The sequence below is a fragment of the Siniperca chuatsi genome, linkage group LG11 (assembly GCF_020085105.1).
Source record: "Siniperca chuatsi isolate FFG_IHB_CAS linkage group LG11, ASM2008510v1, whole genome shotgun sequence".
Lineage (NCBI taxonomy): Eukaryota > Metazoa > Chordata > Actinopteri > Centrarchiformes > Sinipercidae > Siniperca > Siniperca chuatsi.
In genome coordinates, this window is record NC_058052.1 from 23666147 (window position 1) to 23687024 (window position 20878).

At 39.1% G+C, this 20878-nt stretch overlaps 1 protein-coding gene and 1 long non-coding RNA gene across 4 annotated transcripts in view; one reads left to right on the plus strand and one right to left on the minus strand.

The window, feature by feature from the left end:
- Positions 1 to 20878, plus strand: part of peli1b (pellino E3 ubiquitin protein ligase 1b) — a 49747-nt gene that overhangs the window by 8349 nt on the left and 20520 nt on the right. For all 3 annotated transcript variants that reach the window (XM_044213622.1, XM_044213621.1, XM_044213623.1), the window contains one exon: positions 20168 to 20468. In XM_044213622.1, the coding sequence (XP_044069557.1) occupies positions 20386 to 20468 (83 nt within the window). In that variant the 5' untranslated portion in view covers positions 20168 to 20385. The remainder of the gene's footprint in view (positions 1 to 20167; positions 20469 to 20878) is intronic.
- Positions 13245 to 14503, minus strand: LOC122884165. The gene is made up of 2 exons (XR_006379833.1): positions 14363 to 14503; positions 13245 to 13551 (listed from the first exon to the last, which is right to left on the minus strand). It is a non-coding gene; the product is annotated as an uncharacterized LOC122884165 (long non-coding RNA).

A 20878-nucleotide genomic window follows, 5' to 3' on the forward strand; every position in this document is an offset into this window, starting at 1 on the left:
AAAAACGTACTCTTCCTGTCCAGTAAAAATGGTAGAGCTGAAAGCTGATTAATCGATTAGTTGATCGAGAGAAACTTGACAATCATTTTAATGTGTAGTTGTTTTCTTAGTCTTACATGATATGGACTGTTGGTCAGAAAACAAACAAACAATTTGAATAATTTTCCACTATTTTCTGACACTTTACAAATCAAATGATTAATCAATTAACCTGGAAAATAATTGTTGTTAGTCTCAGCCCTAAAAACTGACTTTCACTCCTTTATTGAATCCCACTGGTTCATACTTTTCAAATTAGGGAGAAAATATAGGAATAAAACACAGGGCACAGTAACATTTTACATTTATACAGTATTTTAACACACCTGAAAGAACAGTGGTCCCAGCTTTAGCTTGAATAGTTTAAAATTATAGCAACATTATATAAATTACATGACAGGATGACTCTTTTCTGGAAATGTCTGAAGATTATGTTAGTGTTTTTCTACAGATTAGAGGCCCTTATGTTGAATGCATTTCTTCCACTCCTCACACAAAATTAGCTTTACTGTTTTAGCCACTTTTTTGGGGAATGGAGGCTTATTCTAATTCTCTTAGTTTAAGACTGCCTAAGTAAGATTTTGGGAAGTCTGATTCACACACATTTAAAAAGTTATTCAGGGGAAAAAAACAAAACCACCACTGTTTTTAATACTCTTCCTAAGCTGCTTTTATTAGACAGTGAAGCGAACAGCAGAAAGAAGGAAACTTTAGGATGACATGACACATTGGTTGTGAGTCAGAGTCTGTAGAAGCATAAGTAGTTTCTGGCACAAATTCACCTACTTCCAAGGTGCATGGAGAAGGGAAATATATACTAGAGGTCAAAACTCCAGCAATACTTGTAGTATATAGAACAATTTTTATGTTAGACCAACACATTTCGGCTTGTGGCCTTCATCAGGGTCATCATCGAACACATTACAAACAACATTTAAATAGGATAGAAAAAAAACAATTCAAAAGGGTAAACAGGTATGAAAGACAACCAATCATATACATCCACACATATATCAGCCAATGGGGCACCTACAAAGGTGGGTTGGGTATATGGTTATGTGTCTACAGGCCAGTTGTAGTCCCAGACTGGGACTGGTCTTATAAGGGACATGGATGATGCCAGATTAGGTAGATGAACTGGACCTTGTGAGTCAGATTCACCTCTTTCCACAGTGAAGTGAGTACCTGAGATGTATTCTAGTCCACCGAGCCTCCAAACGGGCTGACCCTGGACACAAGTCCAGCCATTCAGCACCTCTGGCTCATACTGAGGACCCTGTTTTGGTGGGAGCGGTCCTGCATCCTGGATTCTTTGGAGATGCCAGTCTCTTGAAGCCTCCAGAGCAACTGGCAGTTTGTTTTGACGAGTTAATTTAATTCTCAGCAGGAGTTTGGCGCCGAAGGGTCTGACTCCAGTCTGCTTTTTTTTAAGGAGTGGATGGTGGAGGTGCGAATGGTGCTGTCGTGCACTAGGAAAGATCTGCTCCTGCATGCACTTAGCATACTTTTGAAGTTAAGAGTGTGTATTTTTCTTAAGGGGATTGGTGCCTCGGTTGACGTGTGATGTTCATGTTTGAAATTGGTCAGAGAGGTGTAATATGTGTTGGCTTTTCAGCAGCCTAGAAAAGGTTTACAGGACATTTCAGCATGTGTCCTCGTGTTGGTTTTGTTAAGTATGAGGCCCAATGGCTTTTGATGCCATCTTCACTATGTTCACACCTGCTTTCAACGACACAGCTCGGGTTTACATTCCTCACCTTGTTTCTAATGTTCAAGTCCTTTTCCTGACCCACTCCACATATTTCATGCCTTGCTGTTTATAGCTGATGAGTGTGAGTATTGTTGTGGCAACACTTCCTCAGGTCAAGTGCTTGGCATCAGGCCCAAGTGGATTATTCTAATCTGCCTTGTTACCGACTGCTCCTTTTTTTCCGTCATAGTCACAGGTACAAAAGTAGCTCAGCATGGCTTAATATTGCCCACTTCAGTGTCTGTGTAGACTCAATGTGTTGGTAACAGCACATGGGGAAGTGGTCTGTTTTGTGTACCAGTTTATAAGCTCTCTGGTGGAGGCTAATGGTTACTCCAGAGAGCCCAGACACCACAGAGTGTGGATGTCTTGTAATTTGTTTCCGTAAAAAGGGTGATTTTAAAAAAAAAAGACAGATGGGCTGAAGCTAATAAATTTTTTATTTGCCATGTTAGAGAGCATATGTGCACCATCCTGAGTAAGGTTGGTCATCACACAGTAAGTCTACTGTTTATTCACATTTACAATTATGGCATTTGGCAGACTCTGTCATCCAGAGCGAATTACAGTGCGGCTCAACTTTTATGATTCAGACAAACAAAACAAAATCAGACTCGGTGAAGACAGATATATTCGGTGGCAATCAAATCATCCTTGTGATTGGGCGGCCAAAAGGTGCAGCAGGGAGTAAATATGATGACTAGACTGACTAGCTTCAAATCATTCTCTATAGTTTACTTCACAAGAAGGTTTCCTTTCTATAGAAAACACAAGACTACATGTTAGGTGCTTATTATTCTGAATTGGAGATGAAACAATTAGTACATAGGGCTGCAACTAAGGATTATTTTCATTATCGATGATCATTTTTTTTTGTTTAACGATTAATTGTTTTGTCTATTAGTATTAAATATTAATGTATAGAAAGTATCCATCACATTTCCTCAGAGTCCTAGGTAATGTCATCACATGTCTTGTTTTGTCCGGCCAACACTCCCAAACCCAGAGATTTTCAGTTTACAGTGATATAAAACAAAGAAAAGCATCAAATCCTTATATCGAAGAAGCTGGAACCAGACGGCGTTTGGTATTTTTGCTTAAAAAACGACTGAAACGACTAATTGCTTATCAAAATAGTTACCGATTAATTTTCTGTCTGCCGACTAATCGATTAATCGTTTAAGTCATTATTTAAGCAAAAATGGCAACAATTCACTGGTTCCAGCTTCTCAAATGTGAATGTTTTTCTGGTTTTATTACTCTTCTGTGATAGAAAACTGAATATCTGCAGGTTTTAGACTGTGTAGACTGACTAAACAAGACATTTTAAGACGTCACCATATGCTCTGGGAACTTGTGACGGGCATTTATTGGTATTTGCCGACATTCTGTAGAGCAAAGGATTAAGCGATTGAGAAAATTATTGTTCTGTTACCGGTTGTCCGACAAAGGAGTTTTGTGTGTGCTCACCGGTGTGAATGTTTTGAGGGGTCATCTCACAGCAGGTTCAGTAGCACAAGTTAAATCTAGAGGTTACACTGAACTACCACCTTTTGTCTCCAGTGTTCTCTAACCTGGATGCAGCTGTCCATCTGTCATGCGTTATTTCTTCCTTCCTCTCAAGCAATGTCGCATGGGGCTCATGTGATTCTTGCGTACAGTATGTGTCCATCCACCTTGGTATAAATATCGGACCACACACACTGGAGAACACCTCCAGGGACCACTGAACATGAGAAGTGTGCGCCTGTCTAGAGTGGGCAGGGAATTGAGACTTGGTGTGTGCATCGACACGCTGACTCTGTATAAATCACTTTGGAGCAGACCGGCTACAGGCATGTCTACGGCTAGACAGAAATGTTCCTGTGTTCCTGGTCCAGTACGTGTTTAGCTTTAGAGTAATCGGTAAAATATCAAAATGACGATGTATTTAAACCATGCATGCCCTCACACACATGCAACACTATATTATTCTATTTCTATTGTCTAAGCTACCGCTCAGTAACTCATGTCAGGAATTCACACTCTGGTTTGTATTGATAATGCAGTCTTATCTGTCTGTGTACACCCAGCTGAGCTTCAGGAGATGTAATTCACACTACATAAATTTTCTTTAACGTTGCATCAGCAGTGATTTTCCCCCTTAAACCTCTGTTGGTTTTATAGTTCCTCTGGATGGAAATGGTTTACGTGTGCCAGTACACATTGTGGGTTTATTTGAGACAGTAGATTGGAGAATTTTTTTGAGTGTGTGATCTGGTGTGTGAGTGGAAATGAGTCTGATCATTTCCCATTGGAGTCAGGAAGAACAGTCGCCAGCTACAGAGAGATGGAGAGATAATGAGCTAGTTACAGTTACATGGCAGCACACATCCAATCAAACACAAATCTTTACATTCATTGAAAGAAAATAAGGACAAGAAGGAAAAATTAACACTAGCAATTTGTCAAATGCTGGCAGATTTTAGTGTTTGCTGTCATCCATTTAGTTTGGCAGGTAACGAACAGTGCTCTGGAAAGTCTCTCTATTCTGTTAAAAGAAAAATTTAGTTCCTAATCATCGTGAGGATGATCGTCCCTTGTTGAACTGTGTGGTTTCCTCCTCTACGTTCTGTCCGTGATTCAGTTTCTGTGTGAGCAGCAGTCTTCAGCCAACCACAAGACTGACATTACCATCAGGACGACTATTTACATAATAAAAGACCTACAGCTATCTAGATGAGATGTGAGATGATAGACGAGATGTCCTGACAATGGAGCCAACCTGCAAGTTCTGGATAGGGGCCAATAAAGAAAGTTTTTTCAGCTAAACAAAGCCTGGTCAACTTAAAATATTTTCTTTATTTTAATTGCCCTCCAGATGTCAAAAAGATGAACTTCGTGAAAACACTGGATCCTGTTTCTAAAGCACAGTGTTGCAAGCATGTGATCTGCAGAGTGGCACAAACAAATATAAAACAGCAGCCAGCAGTTATAATTAGTCTCGTTCCACACCAACACCAGGGGTCAGCCAGTGATGTAAATAAAGGATGCTTTGGGTGTAAAACACTTTCCCTGTATCTCAGCAACATTTTGCAGGTGCAACATTCATTCATTCAACCTTTATTTAAATCTTGAGGAATCATTGAGGGCATGCCCTCATTTTCAATAATGTTGAGAGTACAAAACAGAATAAATACACACAAAAATGAATTCATGAGAAAACAAAGTAACAGACAGCAACATGACACAATTAGAAACAATTACATTCAAGTGCGGTTTAGTTTGTAATCATGGTTTTAAATTGACCTATAGGTACAAATGTGTTGAGTTTTAGTGTGTGTTATGCTTCTGCACTTAACTGCATTGAACAATTTTAAAATTGGATTGCTCTGCTAGTTTTATTAATGTAGGCTCAATTTAGTCTCAGAGTGCACTGTGTAGCTGCATTATGTAGGAAAATATAACTCTTGAACTCAAGTGTTAAGATCCAGGCAAGAAACTTTGCCACCTGCTGCAGGTACAGTGTGATGTTTCAAGACTCGAAAGTAATGATGTAGAGGTCTTGATCACTACTGTAATTATCAAGACACTTGTCAATGCAACAAGCCTAAGCTGAGAGGAACCCCTCTGTCCAGGACAAATGCAAATGTGCTTACACACTTCAATACATTTTGCAAAAATACTGGGAAAAAAAAGAAATCCACCCATGTCCCAGATGACTGTGATACAATGCCTCCCGTCCTTCCTCTTTCTTTTTCATGTTCTGCAATGCCGATACTGTCTGTTCTTGTTCATCGATCGGACAAGTTTTACCAAGAATAAGAGACAGAATGGAAGATAGGGAGAGAAAAGAGAATCTGGCGTCAGGTTTGCCAGCTCCCCCTCCACCCCACAGATCAGTTTCCAAGTCATCAAGCGTCTAATCTTCACAGTGTGCAAGCCAATCCCTCTCCACTGACCCGACCATGCAACTCTACACACTGGAGACCAGACCCAGGGCATCTGAAAACAAGCTTGCGCCCACACAAATGCTCACATATGCTCGCACAAATGCATTGTAGTTGGATTACAAATTAAATCCCCACTGATGTACACACACACAGCCTCCCACACTCAAAAACATTTAACACAGCCATAATTTGTAGGGTTAACATGTGCTTTGACTTGTTGTTGAGTGTTGTTAAGATGAAGCTGTTTTTTAGACAAGCACCACTTACAAGGATGATGTTTATGGTCAGACCTAGTAATCCTCCCTTTTCCTACAACTGTAAAACCTCCTGCATGATGTGCTGCATAACGCTCCAGTTTAGTCACCATTTGGAAAAACAATAAAAGACATTCCAAGAAAATGTAGGAAACCTTTAATCTCAAGCTCTTTCCTTCTTTTGAGCCCATAAACGGATGACTGATGTCCAGATCCAGAAGGCTTTTTTATTCTGTTATATTTCTTTTTTTTTTACCCTGCCATCTGCAACCACCTGCTGCCTTGGTTGGCATGGTTCGGTCTGTGGAACTGAAAAGTTTTCAGAATATATCCATATGAAACAATTTACCCTCTGTTTTTTGCAGAGCTTTAGAGTTCTCACTTAGACAAACATCATGTCAGCTCTACTCAGAGGTGGAGAAGTTAGTAATTAGTCCCATCCACTCATTGAAAGTTGGCACACACTTTACTCCTTTCTGAATGAGAAATCATTATCTGGGAGAGAGCTATCATTTTGAGCTGAGGATCATGTGGTCTTTGTCTGTGAGCTGGCTGGCTGAGGTCTTGCTGGGTAGTTGACTCTCCCACCAAGCAGCTGGTGTTTGTCACAGGAAGTTGAGGTTTCTGATCTGAGGCATTGACACGGCTCTTTCTACCCTCGCATGGACGTCCTCTAGGAGACCAACTCTGTTTTCATCAAGCTGAATGCTATTTTATTTTTTATTTTGCTCTGTATGATGATTGGAGAAATGTGAGGCTAATTGTAGATGTTTAACTCCACCCTTTAAGTTAATGGCGGAGCCTCTAACTGAGGTTGTTTTGTAGAAGTTCAGGAGACCTTTTTATGATGTTAAAATAAGCTGTAGCTTGTAGAGGGCTATACTCTCACCCCTCACTGATTAAAGGTCTTAAAAGGTGGAGTTCATGGCTGTTAAAGTCTGACAAAAGTTAATTTTACTCTGTAACACTCCCTTAGTGGCTTGGATAAGACTATTGCTGCCACCGTGTCAAAAAAAAATGTCTTGTTTTCTTATTAAAACAATTGAATATTTTCATGTTATGTCATGTTTTTCTCATTATTAGGACATACCAACTTATTGTGTTAAAGAAAGACACTTTTCTCAAACAAGTTCGGTATGTTTTTCAAATAAAATGAGCAGATCCTATGCACACTGGAGAAGTATGTGTTTGTGTGGGTCGTGTTTTATAGATGTTTTTGTACTTTTTCCATCAGTTAATAAGATTTACTGAGTACTGAATGGTTCTGGTTGCTCGGAGGCACATAACAACAACATATTGTCATTGTAGTTAAAATTGAAAATAAACAGTTGTGTTTCAGTGGATTGAATATTATAACGGAAATGTGCTGTTGTACTTTGGCTAGACAAAAATTAAGCTTGCAGTTATGCCTCCCAAGAGACCTTTTCACTGCCGCTGCTGTTTGACTATAGCAGCAATCTCCTCTTTTCCTTGAGGGCTTGTTCCTCAAGGCCATGAGTTTTAAGCACATGGATATGCCTCTTCTCTTTTCCACTGAGCTGAAAGACTCAGACTGCTTTCCGAACAGGATGCAGGTTAAGTGGGTTGGAGTTCCTCTTACAAAGAAAGCTTTTGAGGTAGATCAGCTGAGCCTGCTCACTCCTACCATGTCTTGTTTACTTTGAACTTCACATTTAGTAGATAGCTTCATGTAGACATGAAGAGTGTATGTATTGTCTATATCTCTATGTTGTTGTGTGTATAGTTGTGTGCTTCTATGTTGTACTGGCTGTGAAAACAAATCTGCCTCTGGGACAATAATTTAATCTAATCTAACCTCTTCAGCATCTACCCAACCACTAACTACTAAAATATTTGATTTAATTAACAAGAAGCATGGCTGATATTTTCTTTTAGGAGCATATGATATTGTCAAATATGTGTCCTAGCTTGATGCCATCTATAAATCACTGTTGAAGAAAATTACTGGTGCAGGTAAAACAAAATAAAAACTTCAAGAGATTTACAAAAATACAAAACACATCTTCAGATAAGAAAAGACACATCTGCACTGGCAACATAATCTAAAAAGCAGTTGAAACAAAAAAATAAGAGTGAGATTAATAAAGTGACAAGGGAGATAAAAATAAAAACAAAAATGAAATCAGAGCGCAGTTGTCTATTTTGCTCTATCATGCTGTCATCTACTGTTGAATTTGTGCCTGCAGGCTCTCTCTTAGCTTACTGGTAGGTTGTGTTATTGTTTATCGTTTGACAGACAGCAACCTGACCTGGGTGTCACAGGAAGTAAAGGTGGGTGGGAGCAGGTATGTCGCTGACATCACCATAAAACACTACCTTTACCTATTAAAGCCAGTGTCAGTTCTACTGGAAAGTATGCTAACACCCACTGTCGCTCTGAAGTTGCGAAGTAATATCATGTTTCTTACACTCAGAGAGTTCTGCTTCTACTAAATGAACTAAGACGGCAACTAATGATTTTCATGATTGAGCTGTTGATTATTTTTGTGGCTGCACAATTCATTGAAATATTATCGAAATCGCAATATGGCCAAGTGCAATATCCAAATCGCAGGTAAAATGTGTGACAAAACAGCATTATGATGAAGTAGTGTAGTGCTGCAGAGATGCCCTGGCCTACAAATCTTGTTCTAGAGATGTAAAAAAGCATGTTTATTTGGTACAGACAAATATCACATCATCGTGATTTTAATAGTTTTTTTATTGACAATAAAAATTGTGCTGCAAAAAATGATCGCGGATTGTATCGCAGTCGTAATATCTGTCAAAATAACCGCAATATGATTTACCATATCATGCAGCCCTATATCTTTTTGATTAATAGTTTAATCTACAAAATATCAGGAAACAATGGAAAATTCCTGTCACAATTTCCCAGAGCTCAAGGTGGTGACTTGTCCACAATAGTCCAAAATCCAAAGGTATCCAATTTACAATGATATTAAACAGCAAAAGCTGCAAAATCTCACATTTGAGAAGCTGGCATTAGTGAATGTTTGGCATTTTTGCTTTACAAACGACTTAAACAACTACTTGGTTATTGAAATTGCTGCTGATTATTTTTCTGTCGGTCTACTAATCGATTAACTGACTAAGCTTTTCAGCACTGAAATGAACAAGAATTATGACTGAAGGTGTATTTTTTACTTCAGTCTTGCCCAAGCACACCTTAGTAAAGCAGATGTTTGCTCTCAAGGAACCTTCATGAACCTCAGCCTTCCAGCTGAATGTCTTTTTATCACTCTACACCATACTGCTCCACCATTAAAAGTATGCTGAATTAGCTATCAGCAGTTCCTGTTTGCATTGTACCAATGAATGTGCAGACAGCTGTCACTGGTTTACTTTGATACTGAACAAACTTAAAAACACGCTATTTCTCAGGCAAGTTCTGGAGTTAGGAGGAGCGTAATTTTCCTATGATTTCTAAACGTTTGTTTGACATTGGAGATAATAATAATTATTATTATCCCCGAAAAGTGTAAGTCACGCTGGATCTAGCAATGTGTCAGTGTGTTCAGATTTGACTGAGTTACAGTATGACTCTGAATTTTGATACAAATTGGAGCAATCGGGTGCTGAGGCTTTTTAAGTACCTTAATTGCCTCCATGAGCTGTGTGTCACAGCCACTGCTGCTGCGGCTGCAACTGTTGATTAAGTGAGCCAAACTACAATAACTAACACCTGCCCCTTTCTTCTCATACTATATCTTCACAGCCTCACATCTCACCCTCCGTGCCTCCCCTCCAACTCTCTCGCACCCCCCTGGGGAGACATGCCTTACAGTTTGAAAACCTCTGTTTTAGTTTATCTGTGCCAGTTGAATGTCAGCAGTAAATTTTAAGTCCTGCTCTGTCCATTTTTATTTGACAGCAGACATTACTCAGTGTTCTTTGAAAATGTTCTGTCTCTTTGGTTGCAGACTTGGCTTTGGCACTTCTGTAACTTTATCTGAGCTGGACTGTTACCCAGAGCTGAGCACCTCCATGTAAAGTGAGCTGTGGGCACGAGACAGGAAAATGACATTCATACTACAATGGTGCAATATAAATGTGCTGGTTTTTTGTATACATTAGGGATGGGACAATATACAATTTTATCGCGGCTCGGGATAAAACACACTCAATAAGTTGATCGTGGTGAATTTCCATTATCGGGAAATCGTAAATATCCTCACGAGTGACTTGAAAGAAGCTGTCTAGCTCGCTAACGTACAGTCCTATATTGATTTCCTGATTTATTTTGAATTGCCACGGTTTTGTCGTGTCTCACTCTCTAGGCCACAAGGCTAGCAGAGTTTGATGACAGAAAAGTGCCAAAGCATTCAGGTTCTTTTTTTACTAAAACAGGTCCAAAGTGGGACAGTTTGACTCAATGGCACAATGCCAGTTGGACTTTATTTTTGCTAAAGGATAATTCCTGTATTTCTTACATCAGGGGTAAATATACTGAAGCAATTGATGAAATTGTTGCCTGTACCATTTGACATCATGGTAGAGAAGTGAAAAATACAGCCTGATTTAAAAAAATAAATAAATACAGGAATTATCATGTAACAACAGACTCACACAATGTTGCTATTATTTATTCATCATTTATTTACGCAGGGGGACCTTATGATTTATGATTACCTTATTTAAGATTATTTGTTTTTCTCTAAAAAGGATGTTGACTAAAAAGATGTGTTCCTATCTGTGATGCAATGAAAATGTTTGTTTCGTAACAAAATGTACAGTGATTCCAGTATGTTTTAGTGCCATTTTAAGAGTTTTCAGCATATTTTGATGATCATGGGGATGATATCTTGAATCGCAATTATTTTGGCCGGGATAATCGTGACATGAAATCTTCATATCATCCCATACCTAGTATACATAACACCAAGTTGAAACATGAAAGGTGCGAAATGCTTAAAAGCCTCAGTGTTTGAGGATGTGGTGAGAGCCAGTAATACTGCGATGATTAGGTATCTGATGGCCTTCTTGAAGAAGGGCTTTGACAAAGATTGCAACAGCCACAGGTAAGATGAGCTAATTTTTCCCCATCCCTTAGACACAAACCCACACTAACACAACAACTGTCATCCACTTTCAGCCTACATTGTATTAATACCTAGTTTTAGCCCAGCAGGCAGAATATCAGTAGCTCTGTGAGTGCCGTAACAAAACACAGAATAAGTGAATACACAACCCGCAGGTTTCCTAACACATTCTGGAGACAGATGGTCAGTTTGCAGACACGTGAGTATGCCATCCCTTTCAGGAAAGGAAATCCCAAGGAAGATCTTGGCAATAGAATACAGAGGAAAGAATATATTATTATAGATTTATTATATACTTTGAAAGTTAAGTCCAGTTTGTTGTCTTTTCACATAGCAGTACCTGTGTGCTTCATATTAAGTAGCTCCACATGTCCAGCAGGCCAGAAACATGTCATCCTCTCTGAGTCTATGCCAGGCATCTGTTATTATTTATTGATCTGATGACCCACTTTACCAGGTGGCTATCATTACCACTTTCCAGTAATGAAGATGTTACACTGTGTAGGAGGTCCTGGTTTTCTTTTCTATCTAATCAAACTTTAGTGTCCGTCCCTGACCTGGTGCCTGATTTCTTCTTTCACAGTTTGGCCCTGTTTGCTAAAGTTTTTGATTCAACGTTTTCTTTCTTTCTTTATTTTTTATCTCCTGCTGTTGTTATTTTATACCCTATTTTACATCTGTTGCCAGTAAAGGTTCAGTTTTGACAATCCAGTTTATAGCAAAAGCTCACTGCCAATACATTTTGTTTTTGTTAGTGATTAGTCGATCGACAGAAAATTAATCGGCAACTATTTTGGTAAATTATTAATTGTTTCAGTCATTTTTCAAGCTGAAATGTCAGATATTCCCAGCTTCTCAAATGTGAAATTTACTGCTACTCATATATGATGGGTTTAGGTGGGATTGGGTTAGACCATTGGTTGGGCAAAACAAGGAACTAGAATACTTTTACAATTATTTGAGAAATCGAGAAATTGATAATGAAAATAACACTTCCCTCTTTTTGCACTTATTTTATTTGTGAGCTTTTATTTTTTTAATGTTATGAACAATTTAAATGTATGTCATTGAAGCTCCTTCCCTGGCCATTTCTGTGTTTGATATTGAGGTTTTTAATTACAGTAAGGCAACTTAGTTGAAAGCATTGCAGGTACAAAAACTAGGAAAATATCATGTTTAAGTATCATATATCATTGGCAAATATTATCTGTCTTACTGTATGTAGCTGTCAGGTATGGGAAGTGTTGTTACATGAGCCAACAGCTTAAGCCTTAAGGCCTTAGTGCCAGTGGTTCTTGGCTGTTTATGAATCAGGACTTACCTTTTACCTCGGCCATGCAGTAGACTTAGCAGATTAGTTAACAACATACTGTAGTTCAGTCTTTGAGTTCCTCTTTGTCTGTGACCCTGTTAGAGTATATATCTTCTGACCCATTTTTGGTTCCTGACCTAGCAGCCGGGAAACACTGCCTCTGGTTAAGTTGTTTGTTTCCACAGAGCCATGCTTTGTGATCCTGAAAGTGTCACCCTTTGATTTACCATAGCACCTAGCCTTTTCAAGCATTACCCACCTTTTAACTCAGTATGAAAGCACTTTGGACTCTGTTTCACCGGGCATGGCTGTGTGTTGCCCTTTGGTATACATGTTTGCTAAATAGGACAGTTTGACATGTTGCACTGTGGCTCAGCTGGCGATTCATTCAAAAGGAGAAGTGCAGCTGTTACCCTGCTTCTGTGTTAACATGAAGACATTTGTGTGTATGTTGGCTGTGTATGTGTGCATGTACATTTGTTTGTACATGTGTTGTGCTCTGTTGCGAGCCAGTGGGAATGGCAGGTGTCGTCCGTGCCACCTTGCAGTTAAGTTTTATGAGGGCTTTTGTAAGTGTGAGGTTGCTGTTCCTGCTGTCAGCAGCATGGTGTTACAATCCCTGACCCCGGCCAGCAAAGTCAGTCTCCCCCAGCTCTAGATCTATTGTTGTAGGACTGTGTGTCTCGGTAGCTAAGCAGCAGTTGGCAAGCAGCCACACCCAGCTCTGAGTTGCAGAGGCCGAGAGCTTAGTCACACACACACACACACACACACACACACACACACACACACACACACACACGTATGCACAGTGCCGCTGCTAGCCATTTTGGTGCCCTAAGCATAATTCCTTTATGATGCCCCCACCCCGACCCCGAGAAAAAAAAACGTTTGTTTTTGCCAGTTTAACTTTTTATTACCAAACATAACTCAATACCAATAACACACAATAGCAGCATCACAGTATAAAACTTAAGAACACTAAAAAGAGAAAGTAAAATCTTCACAGCTTTGCTGACTTTGTAAACAGTAAACAGAATAGCAAAATAAAAAAATATCAAAATAATCCAGACTTTTTTTTTTGCAAATTCAATGTCACTTTGAATAAATTAAATTAAATAATCATCAATAAGTACAAACAAGAATAGTCAGTCTTCTTGTCTTCAGTCTGCTCCTCCTCGTACGTATCTCAGCATTGCCCCTGCAATAATTTAGAAATACGAAGAAAAAGGATCAGTATAGAAAGAGACAAAATATTCAAACAAAGAATCTTATACCAGAAAAATATAATAAACATTTATAACTGAAAGCATGGCAGCCAAGCAGTTCTCCCCCTTTATTCCTTATTTATCTATTATTAAAAATAAAAAAAATAAAAAAATTCTGCGTTAGATTAAACTGAGAAGGCTCATAGGCATAGCACTTGCATATTGTTGTCCTACTGTTAGTTTAACTGCTTCTATTGTTCTCATTTGTAAGTCGCTTTAGATAAAAGCATCTGCTAAATGAATAAATAAATGTAAATCTAAATCTACTCTAATATAAAGCATAATAGAATGAGGTGCAATAATGCACACAAATCAACAGTAATGTTTGCTTTATATCATTCATAATGACATTTTATATTTTATATATATATATATATATACAGTATATATATAACAGGAATTTTTAGCCTACCATGTGCACTGCACTGACTGCTAACTGTTAACGTTACTGAGAAAGTATTAACCACCGTCACGTCAAAATAAACCATAAACTACTGCTCAATATCTAAAGAAAGATAGTAAAAAAAAAAGTAACAGCTAGTTGGCGTCAGGTCAGTTATTTTTAAAATAGGTAATGTTTAACAGTAAAATCTCAATTTAGCTTGCACCGAAGTTGTAAGTTATAATAACATAGTTTGCTAATGCTAACATTACCGTCAGCAAGTTCGAGGCGCATTACGATTAGCAGCAGCACGCACATGCAGCACATTTCCCGTTTTTATGAATGATTAAACATGGACTTACCTGAAAGTGATGCACGGGCATCATCTCGCAGTTTCTTCTTCTTTCGTTTCTCAGCACCCGACTCCTGCTGTCTTTTCGGAGCCATGCTCAAATCTGTCAAACTGCGTCAGGCAGGCGCCCGCGCGAACAACCGAACGGACCATCCGGCACGGGCGGGGGGACTAGACTAGAGCAATTGTTAAATATCTTTCTTGTTCCCCCTTTTTTGTTACATATACATGGCTAAAATGTGCCTAATATTTCTATAGGCTAATGAAATAATACCGGCATTTAAAAAAAAATTCATTAGGCTATTTTTGGTGCCCCCTCAGCACTTGGTGCCCTACGCACAGTGCGTGATGCGCGTGGTGGGAGCGGCGGCGCTGCGTATGCACATCCATACATATAACACATGTGTACTAGGAATGCCAATTTTAAGCAAATTCCTCAACCATTTTAATGATCAATAATTTGAAAGATAAAATGCATGTTTTTCCTCAATGAAAGCCTCATTTAAACATTTGACATTATTATTTCACAGCATAATTCAAGTGAATTAAGTAATCGATCAAAATAGTTTGAATTAAAGCAAATATAGCTTTCACTTTGCTCCCCTTCCATCGGTTATTATTGTTAATATAAAATGTCCATTAGAGGGGCTTTAAATATTAAAATAGCCACTGATGGAAATCCTAGTCTCTGATGTTTAAGTCTAATGTTAAGCATTTCCCAAACTCTTCACCATACTTTTGGCTGCTTTGCATATACGATGCTGTACCGAATAATGGTCCAGTATGAACACTATTTCCAGGGAGACTGGGCTGGGTGAGTTGATGTCCTTGAGCTACACATGAGAAAGCAAGAAGGAAGACTGTTTGTGATCAAAGAATAAGGGAGACGTGGGCTCTGCAGAGGCACCAGCGGTTTTTGTTGAGTTCTTGATAATAGTAGAGTTGAGACAGAAAGATAATTCAGCACATTCAATAACAGGACCCTCCACACTCAGACCTATTTTTCTTTTGGTCTTCAGTGTCTGGATCCATAGGTAAAAATCAATTCCTGGCAAGTCAGCCAACAGCTCCCTCGACACTGCTGACTGTGTGCACATGTTAGTGTGTACAGAGAGGATTTTACATGCACACAGTTTGGAGCATAGTGTTTTAGTATGCACTGACAATGCTGCATGTGTGTGTGAGTATGAGGGATTAACCCCTTCTGTCAGGGGAGCAGGTGGGGCTCTGGCTTACATCCAGTTTTGCAGTTCGAACACACCCGTCTTCACCTCCACCCTTCTTCCTGCACTCTCTTCCAGGTCCTCCATTTTGCTTTTATTGCCTCCATCCAGAATACAACATCCTTCCCTCCACCCCGACATCACTGTCCTCTGTCGGACAAACCTGAAAAGATTCACAACCATTCGTACTAACTGCTTAACTGTTAAAAAAAATGTCTGTAAGAGGTTGCTGGATGAACTAAATGAAACGCTTGTGTTAACTTAAATGTGTTGAACCCTGATGTGATTTCTGTCTGTGCCACCACTGTTTCACCTCCACCCTCTTTTCTCCCTCTCACTGTGTGTGATGAAGCTGTTTATAGTTCACAGATATACTGATGTTGTGGTATGATACACTGAAAATAGATCGTTAACATGATGTGAACACTTTGGGAGCGAGAAATCAGGATGTGTTACTTCTTCAAGTACGAGGCTGTGAAACAGTTTGTATGATTGTTAGGATGCATGAGCAGGTAGGTTTTCAGTTAGCAGGTAGGGCACTCTTAAAACACGCCAGTCGAGCTGTTTGGAGTGTGAACATGTGACCTTTCACCTATAAGATATGCAAACAGATTGATTCTCTAAAGAGTGTTTTTGTTACAGGATTCAGTTCTTCTGATTTTTTTAGTATATGTTCATTTAAGTAACTTGTCTTGTTGGTTAAGTATCATTTCAAATATGTTTGACAGTGATTGTAGTTGGAGATGCAGTATTCTCTGTGGTTGGTGGATAAATGTGTTATCCCCTTCTCCTCACTTACTCATATATTGACATATTGACCTTTCAAGGACTCTCCATACAAATGTTTTGTTTCTCTTGTGTGCTCAGGCAACATGTCAACATGAACAACAATTCACCAGTCTTTCTCCAGCAGCCAATTATGCTTGTGGCCCAATAAACGTTGACCAAAGCTGAACTTAGGGAAGCCTTTCTTTGCCAACTATGAAAATTATGTAAATAAACTGTTAGGGCTGCACAGAATGTCTTTTTTTTTTTTACATTCAAAGCTTCTGTTGAGGTTTTCGAATGATGTTTCCAATGTCTGTCATCAAATTTTGATGACAGACATTCATATTTTGGTTATGTCATAACCCTAAAAAAAATCCTCAATTTAAATAAAGTGAAAGTGGATTAAATGAGTTAGTTTTTTTATTAAATCAACTTTAATGAATATCACTCGTCAGTTTTGTCAAAATAAATACATGTAGGCAGCAGGCCAATCCAATCAAGGCATAAAATAATGATGAAAAAATAATCGCACCCTGGCTTAAATGTTTGTGAAAGGCTAAGTGCCAACAAATATGGATTGAAGTAGAATATTTCATTAGATAAAAACATGCTGTGAATTTTGGATGATTACATCTATCTTTTTTTTTCAATGAATTTTAAAACTTTTAAACTCTTAAGCTAAGCTGGTGATAGTGGAGCAGCAAATATCCAAATCCCAAAATTGAAAATCAAATACCTACCCAACGAACGCATATCTGAATAGTCGAATATTCGGTTCCAGTCCAACTTTGCAGTGTGCATACTGTTTCATGCAGGTTAGATCAAAGAAAATAAAAACAACAGTTGTAGTTGTTATAGTTTAGCATTTTAGGAAATATTTATTTTTCCTTTTTGTGGCAGAGAGTTAGATGAGAAGATTTATACCAGGCGTGAACATACTGTACTGTGGTGTGGTTCACTCAATCTGTTTAGAGAAGGACAGTAGTTTTTAAAAAACAATCTAATATCATTGTTTATTAAATTTATTCAGTTTTTTAGCGGACTTTAACAAGCACCATTTCCCATACGCCTTAGACATTCGCAGGCTAAACATCTCTGCTCGATAAAAAAGGTGGGTGAGTCGAGGAGCCGCAGCTAGCTAGCAGACATGTCTGTTATAACAGCAGGACAGAGAGCAGCAAAGTTTTTATACAACAGCGATTACAGCTTAAAAGTAAAAAAAAAATTACATTTAAAGAGAGTATAGATTTTCATGGGAGCTATACTTTTTTGCATGCACACAAAGTAATCTTTGTTTAGCTAATTCAGGAGGGTTTCAACTTCTTATAGCAAATGCTTTAATGGATGCCAATTTGTCTTAGAATATGAAAAGTAACGTTAAACCCCAGGAACGCACTTCCGCACTGAAAGAAATTCCGAATGAGAGATTGTATGAGTTACAGAAGGAACAGAGACTTCAGCTCTCTATTAAATATAAGGCTATAACTAGCCAGCAGCCAGTTAGCTAAGCTTTGCCCATGAAATTATGAATTATTGATTTACACTTCAACAATTACAAACAAGATATAACATGTTAATTTGTGAGCTTTAGTCCACTAATTAGTGATCGTGCTGGTAGGCAGATTTTGTAACCATTGGACAGAGCCAGGCTAGCAGGTTCCCTCTGTTTTCAGTCTCTATGCTAAGCTAAATCTGTCATGGGTGATAAAATGATTTCCGTTTGTTAGGGGGAAGACATCTGGTAAAGTTTTGAAATGCACGCTGAACACAGGCATCTTAATACATGTTAGGTAGTTTTCACATGGGACATTTAGCATCTATGAAACTCACAGAGTCGAAGTGGATGATGTTACATGATGTTGGTGATGCACTCAAACGTTCAGCTAGATTTCATGAATTATGTTGCTGTATTTTCATGAACTACGTCAATCACTTAACTCATAGGTCTTATTGAAATACAGGGTATATTGTCCATTTTTGATTCCTCAGATGCTCATATGAACATCGCCTTCGTCCATGCTGAATAATGCTTACTTGAAGGGCCTCTGTATGAACTTCTACCACTTGGTCTGATGGGACTGTATCAGCCTTCGTGCTCTTCAGTGCTCAGTGAGAGTGTTTAGGAAATCCCCCATCCATACTCATCATCAAAACACTTTACTTCCTATGCTTTATTCATGTGTGATTTTGCATTCTCTTAGCAGAAAGACACTCTGGGAATTGTAGGAGAAATATTCAGCTTCATATGAGGAGGACTGCCTGGAAGTGAAGTGATGTTATTGTTTCTATTCCACTCTTGTTTTGAAAGATAGCTATTCAGCGTTTTTTGTCAAATGAGTGGGAGAAAGGGGAGGACATACAATAAAGGTCATGAGTAAACCTGTGATGTCGAGAATGCACAAAATCTTCCTTAGCTGTTGTAACAGGAAGTTCATCCTCTCCATTTTCTCATGTCTTCTTTTTTTCTCTGCTCCTCGCTGTGATTTCCTGTGTATTTATAAAGCAGTGTGTGTTTTTGAGTCATTCTTTGAAGTCAGCATTAACAGACACCCACCTCACTCAGTAAGAGGAATAAGTCATGTGTACTCCTGACCTTAGTCATATCCCTGATGTTCTGATGAAGGCCTTTTTATTTGAACCTTTGCAATAAAATCTTGAGAGGTTGAAGTGTGTGGGAGTATATTTTGCATTTGTACCTACAAAGCAATTTTAGCCATTTAAAGTGGCTCTAAATATCTTGGTTAAAATTAGGCTATGTATGGCTTAAAGAGATAGTTTTCCTGATTTTCTATTCTCATTATTTGAAATGCCCCTTACCCTTTGTGTTGTGGTCCTTGTCACTGCAAACTCCACAGTTGACCTGGAAGAAGTAGACAGACATGTGCCTCCTGCATCTGTTTACCCGTCAGTGAGGAGCTTCACTGGGATGGTGAAGTGCGAGGGGGGTTCATGATGTCCTGGAGGTCCCATCCCTCCCCATGAAAGCCCCCTGACCAACCAGTAGTAGTTGCTAGTACAGTGACAAAAATGTTATCCCTCACTGGCTTCCCACCCATGGACAAGCACAACACTTGCATTTGAACAACTAATTGGTTAACAATTCCCGTCGTTAGCAGGCATTCAGACAGAAAAAAAATTTCGTTTAAAAAATGAAAGGGGTCGCATTGATGGGGACCTGTTGTGCGATCCAGGAAGTCTATCTTGAGTAACAGATCCACGAGTTTGAAGGATTGTCAGACGCCAAAACTCTGCAAAGCGGCTTCAAATGCTATGAGATGGGATTTTACAATTTTGGAAAGCTATCGCAATCATTTTATCTTTCCCCACGACAGTCATGAGGACAGTTCATGTTACGAAGTAATCTACCAGGACTACGTGCTTGCTCTTATTTGATTGGCCAACGCAGCTCATTGGCGGATGATGTTGCATTGCATTGTGGAAAACGTTGAGCCAGGTTCAAGTTTTTTTCCAGACAACCCTGTTTTTTGTTTGTTTGTTTTTTTGCTAGAGCCCTCTGTGTTTGCATCCCTGCAGAACCAACGCACCCCCTCATTCAAATGAATAAGGGGGCGTTGTTGCTCACATCTAGTATTCAGTGGAAGGTTTTCAGGAGGTAGAAAAGCTAGCAGGATTTTTTGTTGTCATGAGAAACTGTGAGCGCTGGCCACATGCATAAAACTAAACATCAACTGAAATCTCTAGAAATCTAGAAAACACGTAAAATTTTAAGATAGAAATTGCATTTGAATCCTGCTTCTTCCACTTAGGCCAACTTGAGTAAATACTTTAATCTTTGTGTTAATCCTTTCTTTGTCACTCTGCAGGGCAGGACAAGTGGCACTGCGAGAGACGGACACATGAAGCATGAGAGGGTGGAGCTGAGGCTCAGCTGACCCTTCCCCTTCCTTCTCCTCCTTTCCCCCGTGCTCCATTCGATCAGCACCTCCTCCCTCCCTTCCCCTCCTGTCCCCTTCCTGTCTCCCTCGCTCTGTTGGATCTTGCCTCCCCTCCTCCTCCTCCAAGCCTCAATCAGCCGTGCCCAATGTACTCCCCGGAGCAGGAAAACATCTCCACCACCGCCTCCACCAAAGTGCCAGTGAAGTATGGAGAGCTCATTGTGCTGGGGTAAGCAACAAGTCACAGATACCCATCACTACATCCAGAACACACCTCTGTGATTGGATCTTAATTTTCCTTTTTTAATTTTTTTCCAACATAACTGCTGTTTTTATTCAGACTGACTTGCATCAATCAAATAAGCTTAAATATGGCTTGATAAAAGTTTAACTTAAATTACAAGTAGTCCAAGGTCAGGAGTGCAGCAGTCAGATCTGTGGCTGATAATGTTCCTCTGACACTAAAATTATGGTCTGAATAAGAAGTAAGTTGAAGGTACTGTAGGTGAGATGCTTAAACACAAATCAAATCATTTTGTGATGAAGTAACAATTTGGTGTTATTGTGTTACACAATTCTACTGGTTAAATTAATGACAACAAACAAACACTAATGTCAAAAATACATTGTGGTCAAGAT